Raw genomic sequence first — 20394 nt, 5'->3', positions numbered from 1 at the left:
AATTAATTTTATAAAAACTAACATTTTACTGTCTTAATGTTTATTAAATCTGAGGTGGAAATTTATTATAATGATTATGATGCAAAAGTATGCTTGGGTTTTTATACATATTATGTATAATTAATTAATAATTGAGATAATTTTAATTTTCATTAATGAGTTTATTAATTTGTATTTAATTTTTAAATTTTATATATTAATATTATAATTTTTTAATTTTAATATTTAATGAATTAATCTGTATATATATAAGTATCACGATTAGATTTGCAATTGATTAAGGTAGGTGAGAGATAGGTGAACCACTTGTCCGGCACCAACATTTCATTTATTGGGAAAGCATCTGGGCGGAACCAAGGAGGAGGGCTCAGGGTTACAGTTTTTTTTATTAATAACAAATATGTTTTTATATTTTTAAAAATCTATTGAAACGTCATTAATTTACCTTTTATTCTTTAAATATTATCATCATTAATAAATTAATTTTTATATTTTTAAAAATCTATTAAAACGTCATTAATTTTTTTTCGTCAACGAAATAATTATTCTATTATATTTTTCATTTAAAATAGATAAAAGATGAAAAAAAAAATTTTAAATTTAATTTTATTTTTAAATAAAACTCTTTATTTAGTCTTTAGATATTATTATTATTAATAAGTCAGTCTCTATATTTTTAAAAATTTATGAAAATATCGTTATTATTTTTTTTCATCAATAAAATAGTATCTTCCTTCTCTTTAGAAAAAAAAAAACAGAAGTAAAAAATGATGATGAAGAAGAATAAAAAGAAGAAAAAAAGAAAAAAAAAAAGAAGAAGGAAAAAAAGAAAGAGAAGAAAAAGAAGAGGATGATGATGAAGAAAAAACTAATTCTCCTTTCCCTTAAAGAATAAGAATAAAAAAAAAATTAAAGAAGAATAATAAAATGAATAATCAATGAAAAAAAAGCAGGAGGATGAGAAAAATAAATGGGATAATGTAGTCTTTTGTTATATTTTTTAACGGTAAAAATAAATAAAATGATTATTTTATTGACGAAAAAAAATATATAAAAATATTTTAATAAATTTTTAAAAATAAAGGGACTAATTTATTAATAATGATAATATTTAAAAATTAAATTATAAATTTTTCTATATATAAAATATAAAAAAAGTATTTATAATTTTATTTATTTACACTTTAAAATATATAATTTAATTTATATCAAAATAATATATATAATATTTTTAATTAATAGAGGTAATTTTTTAATATTGTTAAAAAAATATTAATGTGATAATTAAAATATAATTATTAATTAAAAGTAAAAATATAAGAAAATATATTATAATTTTATTTATTTTTTATTTCAAAATATATTATTTAATTTTTATTAAATTATTATATGATAATATGCTTTTTATATTAACATTTATAACTGCATTTAAAAATTAATAATTTTTATTAACAGTATAATAATATAAATATTATTTTAATATAAATTAAATTATAAACTCTAAAATAAAAAATCAGTAAAATTACACAAACATTTTTACTTTTCTTATGTAATTTCTCAAAACGATCTATAATTTTCTGTATTTATTTTTAATTTTTTTAGCAGTAACGGGTAATACCCTACTTCTATTCTCTATTTTCTATTTTTTCAATATTATTAAAATTTAAAAGTTTTAAATTATTTAATTTAGAAAAACAAAAACAATTTTTTTAAAAAAATAAGTTTCTTGGTAATGACTAGATCATTTAAAATTAGGAAAAATATGGGTGTCATGGATAATTGATAAGATTATTTAAATTTAAGAAACACAAAGTTTAAATATAGAAAAAATATAGAGTAGATTAGACTATTTAAATTTAGAAAAAAAAATAAATTTAAAATATATAAAAAATATGAGTTTTTGATAATGAATTAAAGTATTTAAATAAAAAAATAAATTATTAAAAAAAAACTTATCTTACGATTTTTTTTTATATCTATAATTTAATAGATAGTTCTTAATTATTATTATTATTATATCTATAAGTTTTTAAAAAAACTTATCTTACGATTTTTTAATATCTTATTATTTAAATATTTTATTATTTAAATGATTTAATTGCTTCCTTAATCGCACTATAAAAACGTAAATAAGTGAGTTTTTTTAATAAAATATAATTGTTTATATACAAACGTATTTTATCATATAAACATTATAACTTATTTAATTATTTGAAATATATTTATACTTATTAATTTTTATAATTATAAATAATTTATTGGTATTTAAAATTAATTTAGAAATAAAAATTTTATATTTAATTTATAATATATATAAATGTGAAAAGGAGATGGAATGACTGGGATTTTCTATATTATTTATTATTTTTATTTAATTTAATATAAAATAAAAAATAAATATTTAATATATTTAATATCCTATTTAATTTAATAAAAATAAATACTAAAAAAATTCTGTGATCCAGCATTTCCTAAATAACAAATTAACCATATCTAAAAATTACTTAAATTTTTAAATTTTAAATATATAATTTTTTTTAAAAAAAAATTCTCCTAAATTTAAACTTTATAAGAAATGTATGGATCTATTGGCCCAAAAAGATCCAACTTTATGAGTTATCATTTCTAATCTAAATTTTTAATTTTAGATTAAAAAGTCTCAATTTTTAAATGTATTATAATTATAACTTTTTAAATTAATTTTAACATCATTATTTTTATTATATAGATAATTTAATTAATTTAAATTAAACAAATTTTAGATGTCTAATTATTTGAAATTTTCAATTAATATTCTTATTTAAATATAGGAGAATTAATTATTTCAGTTATATAATTTAGAAATTTTATATAATTAAGAGTTTAGAATATTAATTAAAATTTATTTTAATTAATTAAATTACTTATATAATAAAAATAATAATATATATACAGTGTAAGTTAATTTAAATTTGATTAAAATTAAATTAAAAAATTACTATAATTATAATAAATTTAAAAATTGATATTTTTTGTTCAAAATTAAAATTTTAGACTATAAATATAAAAAAATGCAAATGAATTATCTTTTTGAACCAATTGGCCAAATATTATGATACCGATTGAACATTTTCTAAAAATTGTAAAATTTTTTCTAAATAATGGTGAAATATATTTTATGTGTGTATTTTTTTGCTATTTATTGTCTAAAATAAATATCAAAAGATATTTGTTGCCTAAAATAAATATTAAAAATATTTTATATTTATGAATTTTTCATATTTATTTTCTAAAATAAATTTATAATATATATAAATGTGGGAGGAATGGAATTCTCTATATTATTTTTTTATTTTTATATTATTTATTATTTATATTTAATTTAATATAATATAAAAAATAAATATTAAATTTATTTAAAATCCTATTTAATTTAATATAGAAAGAAAAAAAATAAATATTAAAAAAAAATTCTTAAACATGATGATAGAACATTTTCTAAATAATGAATGAATCACATTTAAAAATTTCTTATTTTAAAAAATAAAAATAAAAAATGTACAAATAAATTTTTTTTATATTTACATTTTAAGTATTAGGCAATAAATATTTAAAAAATTTACACCTAAAACGTGATTCAGTATTATTTAAAAAATTTTCACTATATCTAGAAAATGTTCAATTTGTGATAATATTTATGGTAAAGTTTAAATTTATAAAAAATTTTAAAAAGAAATATATTATATATTTAAAGTTTAAAATTTTAGAAAAATGTTCAATCGGTGTGATAATATTTATGGTAAAGTTTAAATTTATAAAAAAATTTAAAAAGAAAAATATTATATATTTAAAGTTTAAAAATTTAGATAATATTTATGGTAAAGTTTAAATTTATAAAAAAATTAAAAAGAAAAATATTATATATTTAAAGTTCAAAAATTTAGAAAAATGTTCAATCGGTGTGATAATATTTATGGTAAAGTTTAAATTTATAAAAAAAATTTAAAAAGAAAAATATTATATATTTAAAGTTTAAAACTTTAAAAAATTGTTAGATGTGGTTGATTCGTTATTTAGCAAATATTTTATCACCGTGTTTAAGAAATTTTTTTAATATTTTTTATACTAAATAAAATATTAAATAAATTTAATATTTATTTTTATTTTTTATATTAAATTAAATAAAAATTATAAATAATGTAAAAAAAATAATATAGAAAATCTCATTATTCTCCTGACCCTTCCCACATTTACATATATTACAAATTATAGAAATATTAATTTAATATTACTTTTAAAAAATATAATATAATAGTATATTCTCACATAACAAACAATAATCAGTAAATTCAATTTTATAGTCAATAAATTGATCCATTAATAAATAAAGTTTTTCAACAAATCATAATTTTAAAATATATATAATAATATAGTTATTTTTAAATTTATTTATTATTTAAAAATATTACTTTTAATAAAATAATTTAATAAAAAATATTTTATTAAATACGATAAACTAATATATAATTTTAAAATCAGCAAAATAAAAATAATATTAAAAATTAAAAATAATTTTATAATATTATAAAAATATATTAAAATTTTTAAAAATAGTACGTTATTAATAAGTTAAGATAATGTGCAACACACCTCAATTAATGCTAATAAATATTTAAAAAAAATTCATCTGATAAAAACTGTAATTTTTAAATAGTTTACTAAATAAATAAATTATTTATTTAGAAATTTATTGGTCATTGGTTGCCAATAAATCAAACACTCCTTAAATATTCTTAATTTGATTTGTTGACCACATAAATGGTTATATTTTATATTTAAGTCCAAATAAATAATAAATATCATTATTTTTAGTTACAATAATATTATTTTCTATGGACTTTAACTTTTAAGTATTAAAACTTATTTACTGTTGTTATTCTTGAATTTATGTATTTCAATTTTTCTTCCAATAATACATATAATTTTAATATAAAATTACAGAAAAAATATTGTGTTATCACTCATTAGATTTAAAATAATTTTTGCAGTTTTATTTAGCAAAAAAAAAACAAGGATCAAATTGAGCTTATTAAATACTGATAAAAAAAATTGAGGGGTTTATTTGAATTTACATTTTTTTATTATAAGTTAACTTTTTCTTATTCTATTAAATCTTTATTTTTTTTTAATCAAAACTAATTATACTAAAAAACAGTAAAGTGATTAATCGCTTCATATACCAAATTAGAATTTATAACAAACATGTCTTGCACATTAAACTCATCCAATTACTTTTATTTTTATCAAAATCATTTATACCGGTAATTTTTGGAGCACATAATAATTACTAAGAGATATTTATTATTTTTAATTTTTTAAAAAATAAAAAAACTTCATTAATTCAAAGAGATTAGAAAAACAATACAAGGAGAAGAGGCATCAATCCAATTTTCGCAGATTTATAAATAAAAATACACTTTACTTTCTCATAATTAGATAAAAACAATTTATAATTTTGAATTAAAAGGCCAAAAAACGATAAATCATCTAACAAAATATAATTAACTGACATCAAAGATATTTGAACATTCAATTCAAAAAATATTCGATTACATCCACACTTTTTAATCAAACTCAATATTTCTTGAAATGACATAATTTTAACACACTTTACATCAATCTGACTATAAAAAGAGCATATTCTAGCAGACACAAAACTCTCATCATTATTTCGGAATACACAATCAAAACCTACTAAACATCATTACAAGCTTAAAAAGGTGTCAATATTCGCCTTATCCAACCGTAATTCTGCACTTTATTTTTATTTATTATATGGTTCACTGGTTTAAAAATAGTATTTTAGTTATTTAAATCAATTACATTATCATACAATTATATAAAACTTGCCTCCATTATTTGTTTGATAAATATATATAATAAGTATTTTCAGGATAAGTAGTTAATTAAATTTAAAGAACTAATTATATAGAATTAATTAATATGTAAAAATGAAAAAAAGTAAAATATGACATAACATATTTTAGAGTTGAGTTTTAATTGTGAAAAAAAGAGAGGTTTTGATGTAAAATTAAAAGTTTTATTTATAGTTGTTACTAAAAGTAAAATTTTAGAATATTAAATAAATTATATGTAATAATTTAAAATTGAAAGTTTTGATGACGATAGTAATTAAACGTAAAATTTTATCTTTTATATCTAGTGGCTTAATATTACAAAGCGAAGGGACAGACTGTTAATAATGACAAATTTGTTGGACTAAATTGTAATTATACCTTATTTATTTATTTTTTACTATTGGATTCGCGAGAAGAAAAGAAGCCCTTCGTCTATAATTTTCTTGATGTAATGACGAGTGCTTGTCCATCTCGATATCCTTCATCTCTAATTCCTACTAGAACTTATTGAAATAATTTTATACGTAAAGATAAAGAAAAAGCAAAGAGTATGGCTTTGAGCTTTGAAGAATCGAATGTGATGCACGCATTACTAACGTCGGAGCAACGGCCAATGAATGAACTCGTGGGGGAATTCAGCTCCAAATTTGGCCGCCCTCGCTTTTTCGCTGTCTGCAATTCTCTCGTACTTCTCTTAGAGGCAAGCAACCGCTTCTCTCCATATGTGTTAGTCGACAGTAGTTTTTCTTTAATTTTGTTATCACCCAGTGAAAATGTCTGAATGTTTAGGGTTTTAGGGGTTTGGCGTTGGATGGTATTACAATCTTGATTTGGGGTTATGGTTTTTTGAAATCACCGGATAGGTTGCATATTTATTTCTATTACTTCGATTTCAACAATTTTGCACACAACATTCACTAAACCAGTTATTGACAAATATACATTTACTTGCCGGCAAAAAGGAACGTAATTCTAACTTGAAAGTTTATGATTCACCGTCTCCATCAAGGATGTCCAACTTCATGTCTGCGCAGTAACTACAAAATTGTTGTAGCTTGTTCTTTATTGTACAAAGAAAAAACGGAGCTGAAGTTGTTTGCTGGATTTGTGATCAAGAATCCGTAACTGTTTGACCAGGAGAAACTAGCATCTTGTCGGGCGCTTTAAAAAAAACAAAAAATCTTACAATTCTGAACTTCAGGAACTTCAGAGGACTCCTCTTCTCTGGCTAGTCAATCTTTTTCTTAACGTTTTCTTAAGATTGTGCTTCATATTTGCTTGTTACATTGATAGAGTTACTAGATCCCTGGGATTCGGGATAGTCTCCATTATGAAGTTGTGGGATGAGAGATGCAAATAGTAAACAACTTATTATTGTAATTGGATCAATGACTCCAGTATTTTAACAACCAAGATGACTGGTATCTCGAGTCATATTTAAGTGTACTTTAGTTTTAAGTCTTAACCTGAAATCCTCACAAGTGTAGAAGTAATAAGTCTTAGTAAGTCTATTAACCAGTAACTGAAGTTTTCAGGTTAGGATTCAGGAAAGCTTTCGAGGCATGTAGGTTTCTTTTGTAGGTTTAAATTTTGTAATGCTCATGTAATCATTCCTGTTGATTCTTTAGCATTATTTTGCTGTTGATCGAATCAAAAACAAATTTGGATTGCAAGATGGTTTTTTCCTTATACTGTATTTTTTTTTTCTTTTTCTCTTTGCTTGGTTCTGGATCATCATGAAAGTCATATGTATAGTTATTCTATTGGGATGTTAAATGACTATTTACCAGGTGATACCTCATGTTCTTTGAGTCCTTAGGCATTGTTCTTTAAGTGAAGGATCCTACATATGGTAATTCAACCATATGCCAGCAATTTATGCTTTGTATAATAGTGTATATTATCAATTACTGATGAGCTGTAGGTTATGTCATTGCAGGATAGAAGAATGCTCAAGTCTACTGAACGTTTAATTGCATTTGCTATTCTTCATCAGACTTATTCTTCCCAGCCAACTTCTGTGAACCCATTTATATCTTATATTGTTAATGTAAGCATTTAATATTTATGGAGCAGCGTATGTATGGAGTTTTGCATCATTATTTTTAACATAGAGGTCCATTTTAAATAGATTCTTATCTTTGTTTGTGTGTCACATCCAATAGGAGCTGTTTATTTGCAGAGATTTCAACTTCCTGTATATGCTAATCTCAAGAATTGATAGTTTTCCAGCATACATTGTTGATGAGTCGCACATGCTGCTGTTTTAGTGCACAGTTGACGCTTAGACATGAAATAAGCTATAAATTCATCAATTTTGGTGTTTGGTTGAAATTGGTGTCTTGGTACATTTAGTTCCCAACTTCTACCAATGTCTTCAGATTGAATATTGATTCTGGTGATCTTCTGTTTATACACATGCTTAACAACCTGGACGAATGGAACTTAGTAAACCTTTTCAAACAGATCTTGTTGTGAGTTGTTTGCAAATAGTACTAAAATTTGTTAGATTTTCTTAAATTTTATTATTTCCTTGCCACTCTATTTTTGTATGGCCAATTGCATAGTTTCATTTGACTCATGGTGCTCATATGTATGGGATTGCACTTGAGCCCCTTCTTTTAAAAAAGTAACATATCAAGATGATAGCCTGATAGGTTTGGTATACCATCCATTGTTGGCTGAACTGTTAATGCTTGTGTTTGATTATAATTGTAATAATATCATCAAGATATGAAGTATTGAAAGAAGCCCCTTTCTTTTAAGTGTAAAATTAGGCTTGATATACAAAAATCTTATTCTTACTGGTAGATTGATAGCATGTCTTGCTGTTGATCTGCATTTGAGAGGGACTGTATCACCTTTCATGTATGTGTATTCCATCTTCCTTTCCTCTGGGGTTTATATAAGTGTTTTCTTCAGTTGTATGGACAGCTCTCAGGTCCTTTATACTGCATAACGTGTACTCCATAATGGGATGGGACTCTTTGCTTGGGAGCAGGAGTCATGTTTGATGTGTAATTGGAACAGTAAATACCTATGCTTGTAATGCATTAATTTTCAGATTTAGTGTGAATAAAACCTTAGCTATTCATGCCTTATGTTTTTGAGTTCTCCTGGTAGGACTACATGCTTCTAGTAGGTTGTTCAAACTCTTGTTCAGCCCAGTTTTTGTTGGGTCATAACGTGAACCAAGTTTGAGCAATTTTAAATTTTAACACATACATTATACATCATTAAAATTATCAAATCCAGGCTGGTTTTGGTTTGCACTGAATGGGTTGTGTGAAAGATGAAGAAAAATACAAATAATTGTTTTCCTGAAAATAGCTTCCTTAAGTTCTTGTCGACCAAACAAAAGTTAATCTCTTTTCCATATTCATGAATGAAACACAAGAGTAAAAGCAAAATCATGCATGTATCTGAAATAACAGGAGAGGAAAAAAGAAATTTGTTTAAAGTTTCAAAGGGAACTGATGAGCAGAAACGCATTAATTTTTTTTTTAATAAACTCAGAAATCAGCAACCTATTATTCCATTAATCATGGCACCTGTCATCAATGGAAAATGGGGAAATATATTGATTACCCAAACTGTGGAGACAGGTGGAAATTAGAGGAGCCGTGGAGGGGAATTGGCAAAAAATGGGATGTGCTAAAGAATATTGGAGGAATGAATAAATGAATGGTGAGTGGGGGGATGGTGGCTGATGATACAAATGGCAACAGGTGAAGGGGATTCGTAGAGCTGTTGAGGAGTGATGAGATTGATGGTATCAACTGCTACCAGTGATGGAGATTGATAAAGCTGTAGAGGGGAGATCAGATGAATTTTAGGAAGGAATTAGAGAGTGGCTTGGGTTTGTATCCATCTCCTGATCTCCCATAAAATAATACATCAAAATCTGTTGGTTGGTTTTGTTAAATTCACCGAGTAACCTAATTCAAATATCCAATGGCTATTTAAATCTTAAATTGTACAGTGGTGCAGACCAATCTGACCTGACTGCAACTGCTTGAAACCGAAATTTTGGCTTGGGTTGGTCGGGAAATCTTTGAGCTTGCTTGTTCAACACCCCTACTTGTGTGTGCAAGCCTAGTAGTTTATGTAGTTTGTTTAACTGTTCTTTGTTTTCTGAAGAAATTCAGATCTTCCAGCTTAATCGGGAATTTGTTCAGCCTGCTTCTTGAACACCCCTTCATGCATGTGCCAGTCTAGTAGTTTATTTTGTTTGTTTAGCTGTTCTTTTGTTTCCTGAAGAAATTCACATCTGCCAGGTTACTCTAAAGTCCAAATTCTTGAGGTCTAGAAATCCTAAACTCTAAAAATAAAGTTGTTCATATTGTAAATCATGCAGTGTTATGCATCTTATTTTCTTGGTATAATACCTTTCCTCCGTAATGATTATGCTTTCTAAATAGTGATCTTTGTGACTTCACAAGATCCTTTTTTTTTTTCCGTCATCCAATTGCTTAAATTTCATGTTTTTAAGCTCTCTATATAAAAGTTTGAGTTGCCTATCACAGAGTAATTTGACTTTACGGTTCACCAAATCAACTATGCATTTTTCTTTCAGCTCGATAAGTGTGATAGAAATGAGAATGCGCATCTTATTGCATCCGAATTTTGAAAGCAGAATAGGTATGCATTTGAGAAGTCATCATATTTGATGTCTTGGTTGACCACATTGATTATGCTTTTTCGTTTAGCTGGAATGCTGAATGTACATGTTAGAAATTGGAATAAGCATCTGATTGCATGTGAAAGAATATAGGTATGCATAATTTAGGAGCTTGATGTCTAAAATTCTTATTTACCTTTTGATTTAATTTGGTACTTTGTGAATTAAAAGCTCTTTTCCCCTTCTTAAGCAAGTCTTCCCTTTGTATCAAATTATAATTGATCTCTTATTGGTAAAGATGACGCAATGACCTTATCATGTGTCCGATTGCTGTTCTCCTCTGCAATGTTCAGGCAGCATGTGATGATGAGGCTGAAAAATGTGAGAGGGCATTTATTCTCCAGTTGCTGGGCTCTGGAGGCTCTAATGGTGGCAAAGAGGTGTTTCTTTATTTTTTTTAAAGCCTTTTTGTATTTATATGATCTTGTTGTATTTTTCAGTTCTAAACTGCTCTGTTATATATGACAATAAAGTTTGGAAAACTCTTTTGATTTTTCAAGTATGGTTATTAAGAGTGCATGTTTATATTAATGTTTAATGATCTCTTACACTTAGTATAATTTTGTTGAGAATGTGGGTCATACTTAGAGAAGGCACTGCATGTTAAAGCATGCATGCTATGTCTCATGATTAATCTTCCTTTGTTTGCATCTGTTGCCATTCTGTTCTCTCAAACATTTTTTTGACTGTTTTTACTTTCAAATGCTTCTCATTTAAGATATAGTTTCATTTATGTTTTGCCAGTTTCTTGAACAGTCTGCTGCAAATTACATCAAAGTCTTTGATTCTTCAGCTCATGTAAGTTATATACACATATATTCTCACAATATGTTAATGCAAACGTGTTTTCAAAATGAGTCTGTTCAGTACCTATCTTCTGTTGGTGATACATCATACAACTAAATGGTATGGACTGAATGTCTCTTTATTTCCTCGTAGCTTTTCTGTATTCTTTTATGTTGACAAATTTATCTGGTTGTTGTTAGGCTTTTCCGCAGTATGAGCAGTTGCAGCAACAATACTGTGATAAGGTCCATTCCGAACAGTATAATTCCTTTTTTAAAAATGCTGCAGTGAAAAATGTAGTGCCAGATCCTGATTTACCCCAAAGCTGTGATGCAAATTCGCAAGAGTATGTCCCTTAGGGATCGATAACCATTTTGGAAGACATTTTCTTTCTTCGCTATACTTTTCACTTCAAGCTTTCTGTTAGAGTATATTATTTTGCTTCAGTTTATGTCATTGTCACAAGTGTTTGATTACAGGTTTGATTTGCAACCTGGTGCCAAACCTAAAATTGGATCTGGAGATCGAGATGAGACTCTCACCGAGTTGTTGCAGCACTTATCTCTGGAGGGATTAGGTCCTCAGTGGATCAGGCCTCGTCCGCCAATGTTGCCAATACAAGATGGTGAGGTAAGGGCAGGCATGGTGTGTGTTAATTATTTGATCAGTTTACTCTACTTGCTTACATGTCTAAAGCTTTATCCAGCTAGTATGGATCAACCCTGACAACAATCATGAGCTCTTGTGGGATCATGGTATGTGTGCGGATACTAGCAGGGGTGCAGCTGTTAGGGACTTGATTACAAAGGCTTTGAAGGGACCACTGGCTCCTGCACAGCAAGAGGTTTTACACACACACATATATATTGCATGTTAGTTATGTAGAGACTATTAATAAGACAATCACTGGATTTGTTCTTTACTAGATATTGCTCAAATATCTCTGAAAGTTTATGGAAAGGGAAAAATGGCATAGGATAATATGGTGTTTTAAAAATGTAAATATGTCATTTTGTATCAGATTCTCTACTATTTAATCTCACAGTGTTCCCACCGCTCTTGCAAAACAGCTACCTTCCTTACATACAAAGCTGTCTTTCTTCAAGCTCCTTCTCTCCTGTACATTGCTGTATCTGCAGGGTTCTATCCTGTTACATGTCGTGTAATTACCTTTTTTCTTTAATGTATGACTATTTATTGAAGACTTTATAAATTAATTTCATACATTCATTTTTGGCATGCCAAACTGCTTGTGTATATTTCATGTCATAATGTGGATTTTCATTTTCTAATCTAGTGCATTTAAATGAGATACTAAAGTTGTTTGGTTGAATTTGATATTGGATTTTTTGAGATTTACTTGCTACATCTACAATTTCTTCTCTTCTTTTGCTTGTTTTCTCTTATCTCTATATCTAGGCAGTCACTTTTGGTGGAGGAGAATGTCCATCTATCTTTTTGGGTTGTGAACGGGGGACGGGTTCTTCTATCCTTTTTTTCTGTCCATGCATCTTATTGTTAAAAAAAATTATATGTTGATATGAGGTTTGCATGAAAAATTGACATGTTAGCCATTCACATAGCTGATGCTTGCAGCTTTTGGGGGGGATGTCCATATTTTGCTAGCTATGATGACATATATGATATGGTGCTTTTTAGAAAAATCCTGATGGTTGACTTGCTTCTTACTTCTGCACTCTTTTGTACAAGAAGCCTTTATAATTTATTAATTGGAAATTTAAACACATGACTGTTAGCTTGTCCTTTTGTTCAGCAAGTCGTGGTGGAGTTGTCAAAAGACCCAAAGCTTGTGTATCACTGTGGATTGACACCAAGGAAGTTACCTGTATGTAATTTAATAATCCCAAAATTTTGTCGCTGTTAATGAGTCTTCATTGCCTTGGAATTGAAAGGGATTTTTATCTTGCTGTCAGGAACTTGTGGAGAACAATCCCTTAATTGCGGTTGAAGTTCTTACTAAGTTGATAAATTCTCCTGAAATTGCTGAGTATGTTTATGGTGAATGGATACAATTCTCCCCATCCCACTTCTCTCTCTCTCTCTCTCTCTCTCTCACCACAGCGATTGATTTTTTTTCTTTTTTGCCAAATATGCGTTCAGCTATTTTACTGTACTTGTCAATATGGAGATGAGTCTGCATTCAATGGAAGTTGTTAACAGGCTTACAACAGCAGTTGAACTTCCAAAGGAATTTGTACGCATGTACATAACAAATTGTATTTCATCCTGTGAAAATATTAAGGTATCCACTGCGCACTGTAGTTGCTTTACACCTTTTTAATTGTGTCATAATTGAAGGACTCAAGGATAGCAAAATTCTACAAAAACAGCTTACTGTGCAGGACTAGATCATCTTATGGGTATAGGATAAGAGGTAATAGGAAGAGGATTAGATTTTGAGAAAGCAAACTGTTGTGGGCTAAAGAGAGTATAGCTAGAAAGTTAGGGAAGAGGAAAGTAAGCAGAATTTGAAGGAAGATTTCCAGGATTCTTCTCTCTTTCCAAAGACGCTTCAAATTGCATATGTAGTTATGACAGGATGGTTCTTGGTTGATGGCTTCCGATTATTTCCTATAGGTTTGTGATTGTGTACCTTCTGGATAATGTTGAATTTATGATCGAGATGGGGGAGGGAATGGTCATGTAACCTAGAGTTTAACTAATTTAGTTGACTTATTTTTAGTTTAAGATTATACCTGCAAATGAAAACTCTCTCTGCAATATGAAATGCTCCCTAAAATTTTTCATTGACTTCATTCTGAAATAAGAGTTTCCTTCTATCTAGTTTTGCCTATCAATTATCAAACCATTTTGTAGTTGAGTAGAAATATTTTGGATATATGGCATTTTTAAACTTTTAATCCTACTTTGCTGTATCGACCAGAGGTCTTTTTTAATCATACATTACGGTATTGACCGGGTCTTTTTAATTCATATTAACTTAATCAATGGATTAATAGTGATAAACTCTTAGCTATTATCAACATTAGATGATAAATATTTGGCAGTAGTTTTGAAATTACATAATTTTATTTGTTGATCATAAATAGATCATGATGTAGCATCTTAACCTCTCCTCTATTTTACAGGATAAATACATGCAGAACAGGCTTGTGAGACTTGTTTGTGTTTTCCTGCAGAGTTTGATTCGGAATAGAATTATTGATGGTCAGTATATCTTTCTACTTGTGTGTAGAACTTTTATACAAGTCAGCTAAATACACTAGTCCATATTCATAAATAGGGGACATTGGTCTTTGAGTCCATGTTCACTAATGGGTAACTTTTTTTTCTTTGCATGACCTATAATAATAGTTGCAAAAGATTTAATGCCATGATAAAGTAAATAAAATTTCTTGGTAGTTTGGATTCACTAAATAAGTAAAATGAAAATGGAAAAACGGAGAGTAATAATTACTGGAATAAATGTTATGCGCCCCAGCAGGGACGGGAAAGTACAGTGTGAAATATGGATTAGAAATTCAGCCTTTGAGGCATCTTTGAAATGTGTTATTATAAGAGAGTATAATGAACCCAATGTGTAGTATTGAGGTTGTTTGTCTAGTGTTTTTTATGCTGAGAACACGTGGAAAAGAAAGCAGTATCTTGGAATTCCACAGCAATTGGTCTTGCAAATGGCTTTTCGATGATTTCTTTGGCTTTCTTTTGCTCAAACATAGAGAAATTAAAAAGAGAATGAAACTTGTTTTTGATTTAAAACATGGGGAAATCTTATTGGGAAAAGTCGAAGCAGTTTATAGAATGGGTTGGTGGCTATGGGGCATTGTGGTGATTCAATTCACCATTTCATGAATATTCAGTTAACACCCTAATGTATAGACATGCATATTTGGCACAACAAGATGGCAACAAGTTTTATATGTTATAACTTTGCCACTTGATTTGATTGAACTATGTAATTCTTTTAGGTGTTGAAAAAACTATGAATGCTACGTGAACTTGTCGTAGATTAAGTTGGAAGTTCGTTTACTAATTATTCTTGCATTATCTCTTTTTGACAGCTTATTTATTCATCTTTTGCTTTGCAGTTAAGGATCTTTTCATTGAAGTCCAAGCTTTCTGTATCGAGTTTTCCCGAATTAGGGAAGCAGCTGGCTTATTTAGGCTTCTGAAAACCTTGGAGTGAATGGTCCAAGTCCAACCTATTCTTGTTCCCCCCCACTCCTTTGGTTCCCTTGCACCAGGCAGTTGTTTTTCTTTCTTTTCATTTTAGACCACCTAATTTTCTTTTACCTTGTCAGATTATGAGTCATTTGGACCTTTTCCTGTCCCTGTTTGGAAAGAAACGGAAGGAGAAAAATATATAATAGAAAGTTGTACCTTAGCTGTCTTATTTTAATCAGTAATTATTTCTTCTTTGAAAAAATTGAGGTGGGCTTGGTAGATTTGGATAAATTGAACATTAAAGTGCTCAAGTAAATCTGAAGGGATCTGATAAAAGGCAAAGGTAGGCAACGTCCACCCAAGCCTGTGAACTGGAGGATCAATTGTGGTAGAAATTGCTGTGCGGCTTGCCAGTCGAGAGTATTGAATTGGAATTTAATCATATAATGTCCACTGATGGATTTATTATTCAGTAAATAAATGGATAGTTTAGTATATGTTGTAAGCAAATAATTAAAAGAAACTTATTTATTTGTACTTTTTTATAAAAATTATTCATAGCCCAATAAAATTAGAGAGTTGATTGTTGAGATAATTTAAATTACAGTTTAATTTTTTTAAAATTTACTTTAAAAATTATTTTATTGTACTAAGTGATCCCCTTCTAGTAACTGAGATAATTAATTCCTCTGTTTACCACTTATTTATACATCTTCTGATTACAAGAAAAATCTATAGAAAAAGACAAAAAGCGGCAGCAGAAAAAAAAAAGGGAAATGAGTAAGTTGGTCTGTTAATCTTGCTGTATATGACCATTGATACATAGAGGCAGAAAAAAGATTAATTATCTGCATTTTACAATCCAAAGGGGAGATGTAAGAGGGCTGTGGATCAAATTCCCCGTGTGTCCAAACCTTGAGCCTTTATACATTGTTTATTAAGATATTGCAAAAAGAAGAAATCTCCGCAGGATAGAGCATTGATAAACGTGGCGTACTGGAGACAACCTAAGAAAATGCAGGAGTTGGGTGCAAGACATATGGAGGATCTTTCGTATGACCACTGTTTACAAAAACTAAATCTTAGGTACATCAACCCTTTCATTTCCATGGCTGCCTTAGACATCCACTTTCACTACATTGTTTATTAGATGCACAAATTTCTGAGGCAAAGAGGTTGCCCTCATTCGCTTAATCAATCCTACACAAATTATAAAGCAGTACTCTTGAAATAAGTTGATTACTAAAAACAAAAATCTAAAATCAATTTCAAGATACCAAAACTGTTTAATTCCTGTATTAAGATTGTTTAATTAGATGCAAATCCTTTTAATTTTTCGACCAAAATATCTTAGATACATAATATTATTTTAATCCTTAAATAATGTCAAACTGAACGCTTTATGTCTATTAATTTCTTAAAAATAAATAATTTAATTAATATTTTTAACCTCCATCAAATTGAAGACTATATTTTTTATGAAAAGACTTTTAGTTTAATGGAATTAAAATATAGAGACTCAAAAAATTAAAGTTTTAAGAATATTAATTTTAATATACTTCTAGAAGATAAAAGTAATTAAAAAAAAAAAGAAAAACTCCTGGAACATCCCATCGCCTTTCGTTTATGAGTTGTAAATGAACCAAACCGTTCGTAAACTACTCGAGATTCGGTTCGATAAAAACTCAACCGAGCTTGACTCGATTTATAAATGAGTCAAGTTCAAACTTAATTTTTAGGCTCGTTTAGTAAATGAGCCAACCTTGAGTTCCATAGTATTCGACTCGTTAAGATTCGTGAATTCGGCTCGTTTCTGAGTTTATGAGCAGACTCACGAATAGATTCGTGAACAGTCTTGTTAAGTAAGTTGAAATTATTATCATAAGAGAAATAAACGCAAACCCTACATATATTTTCATAAATTTTTTAAAATTCAGCTCTATATAGTTTAGTTACTCTTAAACTTGCATATATTTAGATGATTAAAATTTAAAAGCTCATCTTTATAAATTTACGAGCTAATTTATATATATACTTATTTAAACTTATTAGTTTTAAACTAAAACTCATTATATATGTAAATAAATTGAATTAATCATAAATTATTCATAAATTATTTGAGACTAAACTTGATAAAATCTCGACACTTAACTCGATAAAAGCTAGACTCATCTAAGTTTGTTTGCCAAACAAGTCAAGTTTGAACTTCTTAATACGGCTCGAGTTCAAAACGAATAGAACTCGAATTCGGCTTGAACTCAAAAAAATTTTAACGAACCAAGCTTGAACTCTTCAAAACTCGATTCGACTCGATTCGTTTACACCCTACTCGTTTATTTTGCTGTGAAGAATTCAGTGAGGTGATGCAATGTTGGATGTAAAACGCTTGGGCTATCCTCAGAAAAATGTAATGTACAGAAGCTAGCTCCCATGATTTAAGATTTAAATAATTATATATTCAGTTATGTACTAAAAATTAGTAACTCAAAATCACAAGGTACAAATTTGAATCCAAGTGGGTCCATCTTAGTCAGTACGTGGTAATTCCATGCTAAACCACGATATACAAGACAGCTCATAATCATAATCATGGATCATACAAATTATTATGTCCATTTCCAGGGAATTCAGAGGACCATCCTTCCTTTTTCCTTTTCTTTCTCCCACGAACCATCGACCAATATCTCGATGACAGTGTCAGGATGCTTGACGCCTGCAACCACTTGTCTCACCAAATAGAGATTATTGAAGAGTATGTCAAGTCATTAAGGGTAGCGGCTCACATGCTGGAGGGCAAATTCGAGCCTAGTTCCATTGCTTTAGGTGGCGCAGGAGACGTGTTGAATGCATGTCATGAGGTTATCCAAACAAAGTACTGCAAATATGGTTCGAGCTTGAGCAAATTACTAAGCCTGAGGTTTCTAATCTATGGTGCACCCAGCTTGGGAGAGCTAGGTGAAGCCTTAAATGGGTCCAAGGTCGTGGCATTTATGGCATGTGGAGTTCTTGGAATGGCTCTGTCTTTAAAATCAAAATTCAAGTTAGCACCAGTTCAAGAAGCTGGCTGCTCCACCATGCTATTGGAGTTGGAAGAGACAATGGTGGGCAGGTGGTGGAAGAATTGAAGAGAAGTGGGAAATAGGTTTAATAGTTTTTTATTTATTAGTTTTATAAAAAAAATACAATTTATTAATTTCAAGAATAATTTAATAACAGATATTGTTTAACTTTTGACAGAGTAATATGGGTATATTAACAAAAACAAAATAAAATTTGCTAGTTCATAACAATATTAACTATATATTTTTATAATTTATATGAAAATATTACTAAAAACATATATTATTAGAGGTTATAGTAGTATTACTAGTTGCAAATGCAAAATACTTTCTGAGAGGTTTAGCAAAATGCTTTCTGAGATGTTGGACAAAAATTAAAGGTATGCCCTTATATTTGAAACTTGTAACCATTTAGATCTTCAAGAGTTAAATTAGATAAAAACCTTTAATAGTGTTCAGTAATAACCTTATTAGTTAATTTCGTAAATAATAATTTAGTATAATTAAGATTTAATAAAATAGTAATAGTGATCCTACGGCACCAATGGCTTGCATGGATGAAGAAGCTTTTCTTCGGGCTCTGGACATGATATTGGATGGACACAACAAGCTTCAGTTGGGGATACCCTCTAAGTTCTGGCTGTCGCAAGAGGAGTCGGAAGGCTACTGGTGATGCTATGCTTGAAATTGCAGCTGCTTCCAAAATGAGGGCCGCTGCAATAATGAAGATTGAGGACTGCTTTTCCATAAGCAGATGCATTAAAGTCTTGGATGAGTTGCAAGGTGTCAATCAACGGATTTACTTTTTTGCCTTAGCTTTATTTGAGAACCCCAATTCCAGGGAGACCATCATCTCTCTCAAGAAAGAGAGAAGATTACCATGGTTGCAGGGAAAGTGCAGTGCTCCCTCTAGATGAACAGTTAGTTCATATTATGGTATGCTCTGTATGGTCATAGCACACTTGAGGAATTCATAATTTTTGTAACAAGTTTTACTTTAGAAAAGGTGGCTGTTTCATCAACTGTAATTTAACAACTTGCATTTGTGTTATATATTCTGCATTTTAATTCAATTCCTACAGATAGCATGGACGACTTTGACTTGATGGAATTAGTTGCAGCAGCCGCAGGCTACTACTATTATAATAGTATAAACAGGCAGCATCCTAGCAGTTCCTCATCCAGCTGCGGTAGTGGCTTCATGATTGTAAGTGCTGGACGACCATGATGATTACGTTGGGAAATGTTTCGGATGGATAAACATGTTCTTCACAAGTTATGCAACCATCTTCAGTACGATAGAGGAACAGCTAGCAACTTTCTTAAACTTCATTGGTGTTAGGATTTCAGCTTCAGCTTGCCTTTTATTGGGCTTCCTCTTTCTTTTTTTCTTTTCTGGTTAAGCTTTCTCGCATAGACATCTTGTGTGATGCTTACTGGGATGGAGAGATGGTAGTCCATGGTGCTCTCCCGTTTTTCATACATGCTTGACCAAAGATGGTTTCCAGCGCAAGTTGGGGCGTTTTAGCGATAAAGCCTAAGCTAAGGATTTCTTGGGTTGGGGCTCTATGTTTTAAGATAAGTTTAGTCCTCTTAACCATGGGCTGTGTTGTCCTTGAATTGCTGGATCCGTCAATTTTAAGGGGTCTTACATCCTCCTGCTCTATCAATGGACCTTCATGTTTATAGACAGAGGGGGAGAACACCCACACAAAAACTGAAAGACACAAAAAAGAAAAAAAACTAGTCCTACAACATCTAATGCAATGTCTTCGTAGTCCTCTTAGGTCTTGGCTGAAAGGTATAAACTGATGTAGCATGATTG

At 28.9% G+C, this 20394-nt stretch overlaps 1 protein-coding gene across 3 annotated transcripts; it reads left to right on the top strand.

The window, feature by feature from the left end:
• Window positions 1-6315: 6315 nt before the first annotated feature.
• Window positions 6316-15745, top strand: LOC110630031 (CCR4-NOT transcription complex subunit 11). Of its 3 annotated transcripts, XM_021777329.2 has the most exons (12): window positions 6316-6597; window positions 7837-7947; window positions 10872-10958; window positions 11323-11376; window positions 11565-11710; window positions 11844-11994; window positions 12071-12208; window positions 13139-13210; window positions 13299-13372; window positions 13486-13627; window positions 14475-14553; window positions 15435-15745. In XM_021777329.2, exons 1-12 carry the CDS (start codon window positions 6448-6450, stop codon window positions 15530-15532), a joined length of 1302 nt encoding a protein of 433 aa, XP_021633021.1. In that variant the 5' UTR covers window positions 6316-6447; the 3' UTR covers window positions 15533-15745. The 3 variants fall into 3 exon arrangements, 2 of the variants coding, with proteins under 2 accessions (XP_021633021.1, XP_043805609.1); XR_006348259.1 differs by lacking the exon at window positions 13486-13627; XM_043949674.1 differs by lacking the exon at window positions 12071-12208.
• Window positions 15746-20394: the final 4649 nt, after the last annotated feature.

Source organism: Manihot esculenta, chromosome 13 (genome assembly GCF_001659605.2).
Source record: "Manihot esculenta cultivar AM560-2 chromosome 13, M.esculenta_v8, whole genome shotgun sequence".
Lineage (NCBI taxonomy): Eukaryota > Viridiplantae > Streptophyta > Magnoliopsida > Malpighiales > Euphorbiaceae > Manihot > Manihot esculenta.
The sequence above is the reverse complement of the archived record's forward strand: the minus strand, read 5'-3'. Positions and strand labels throughout refer to the sequence as shown.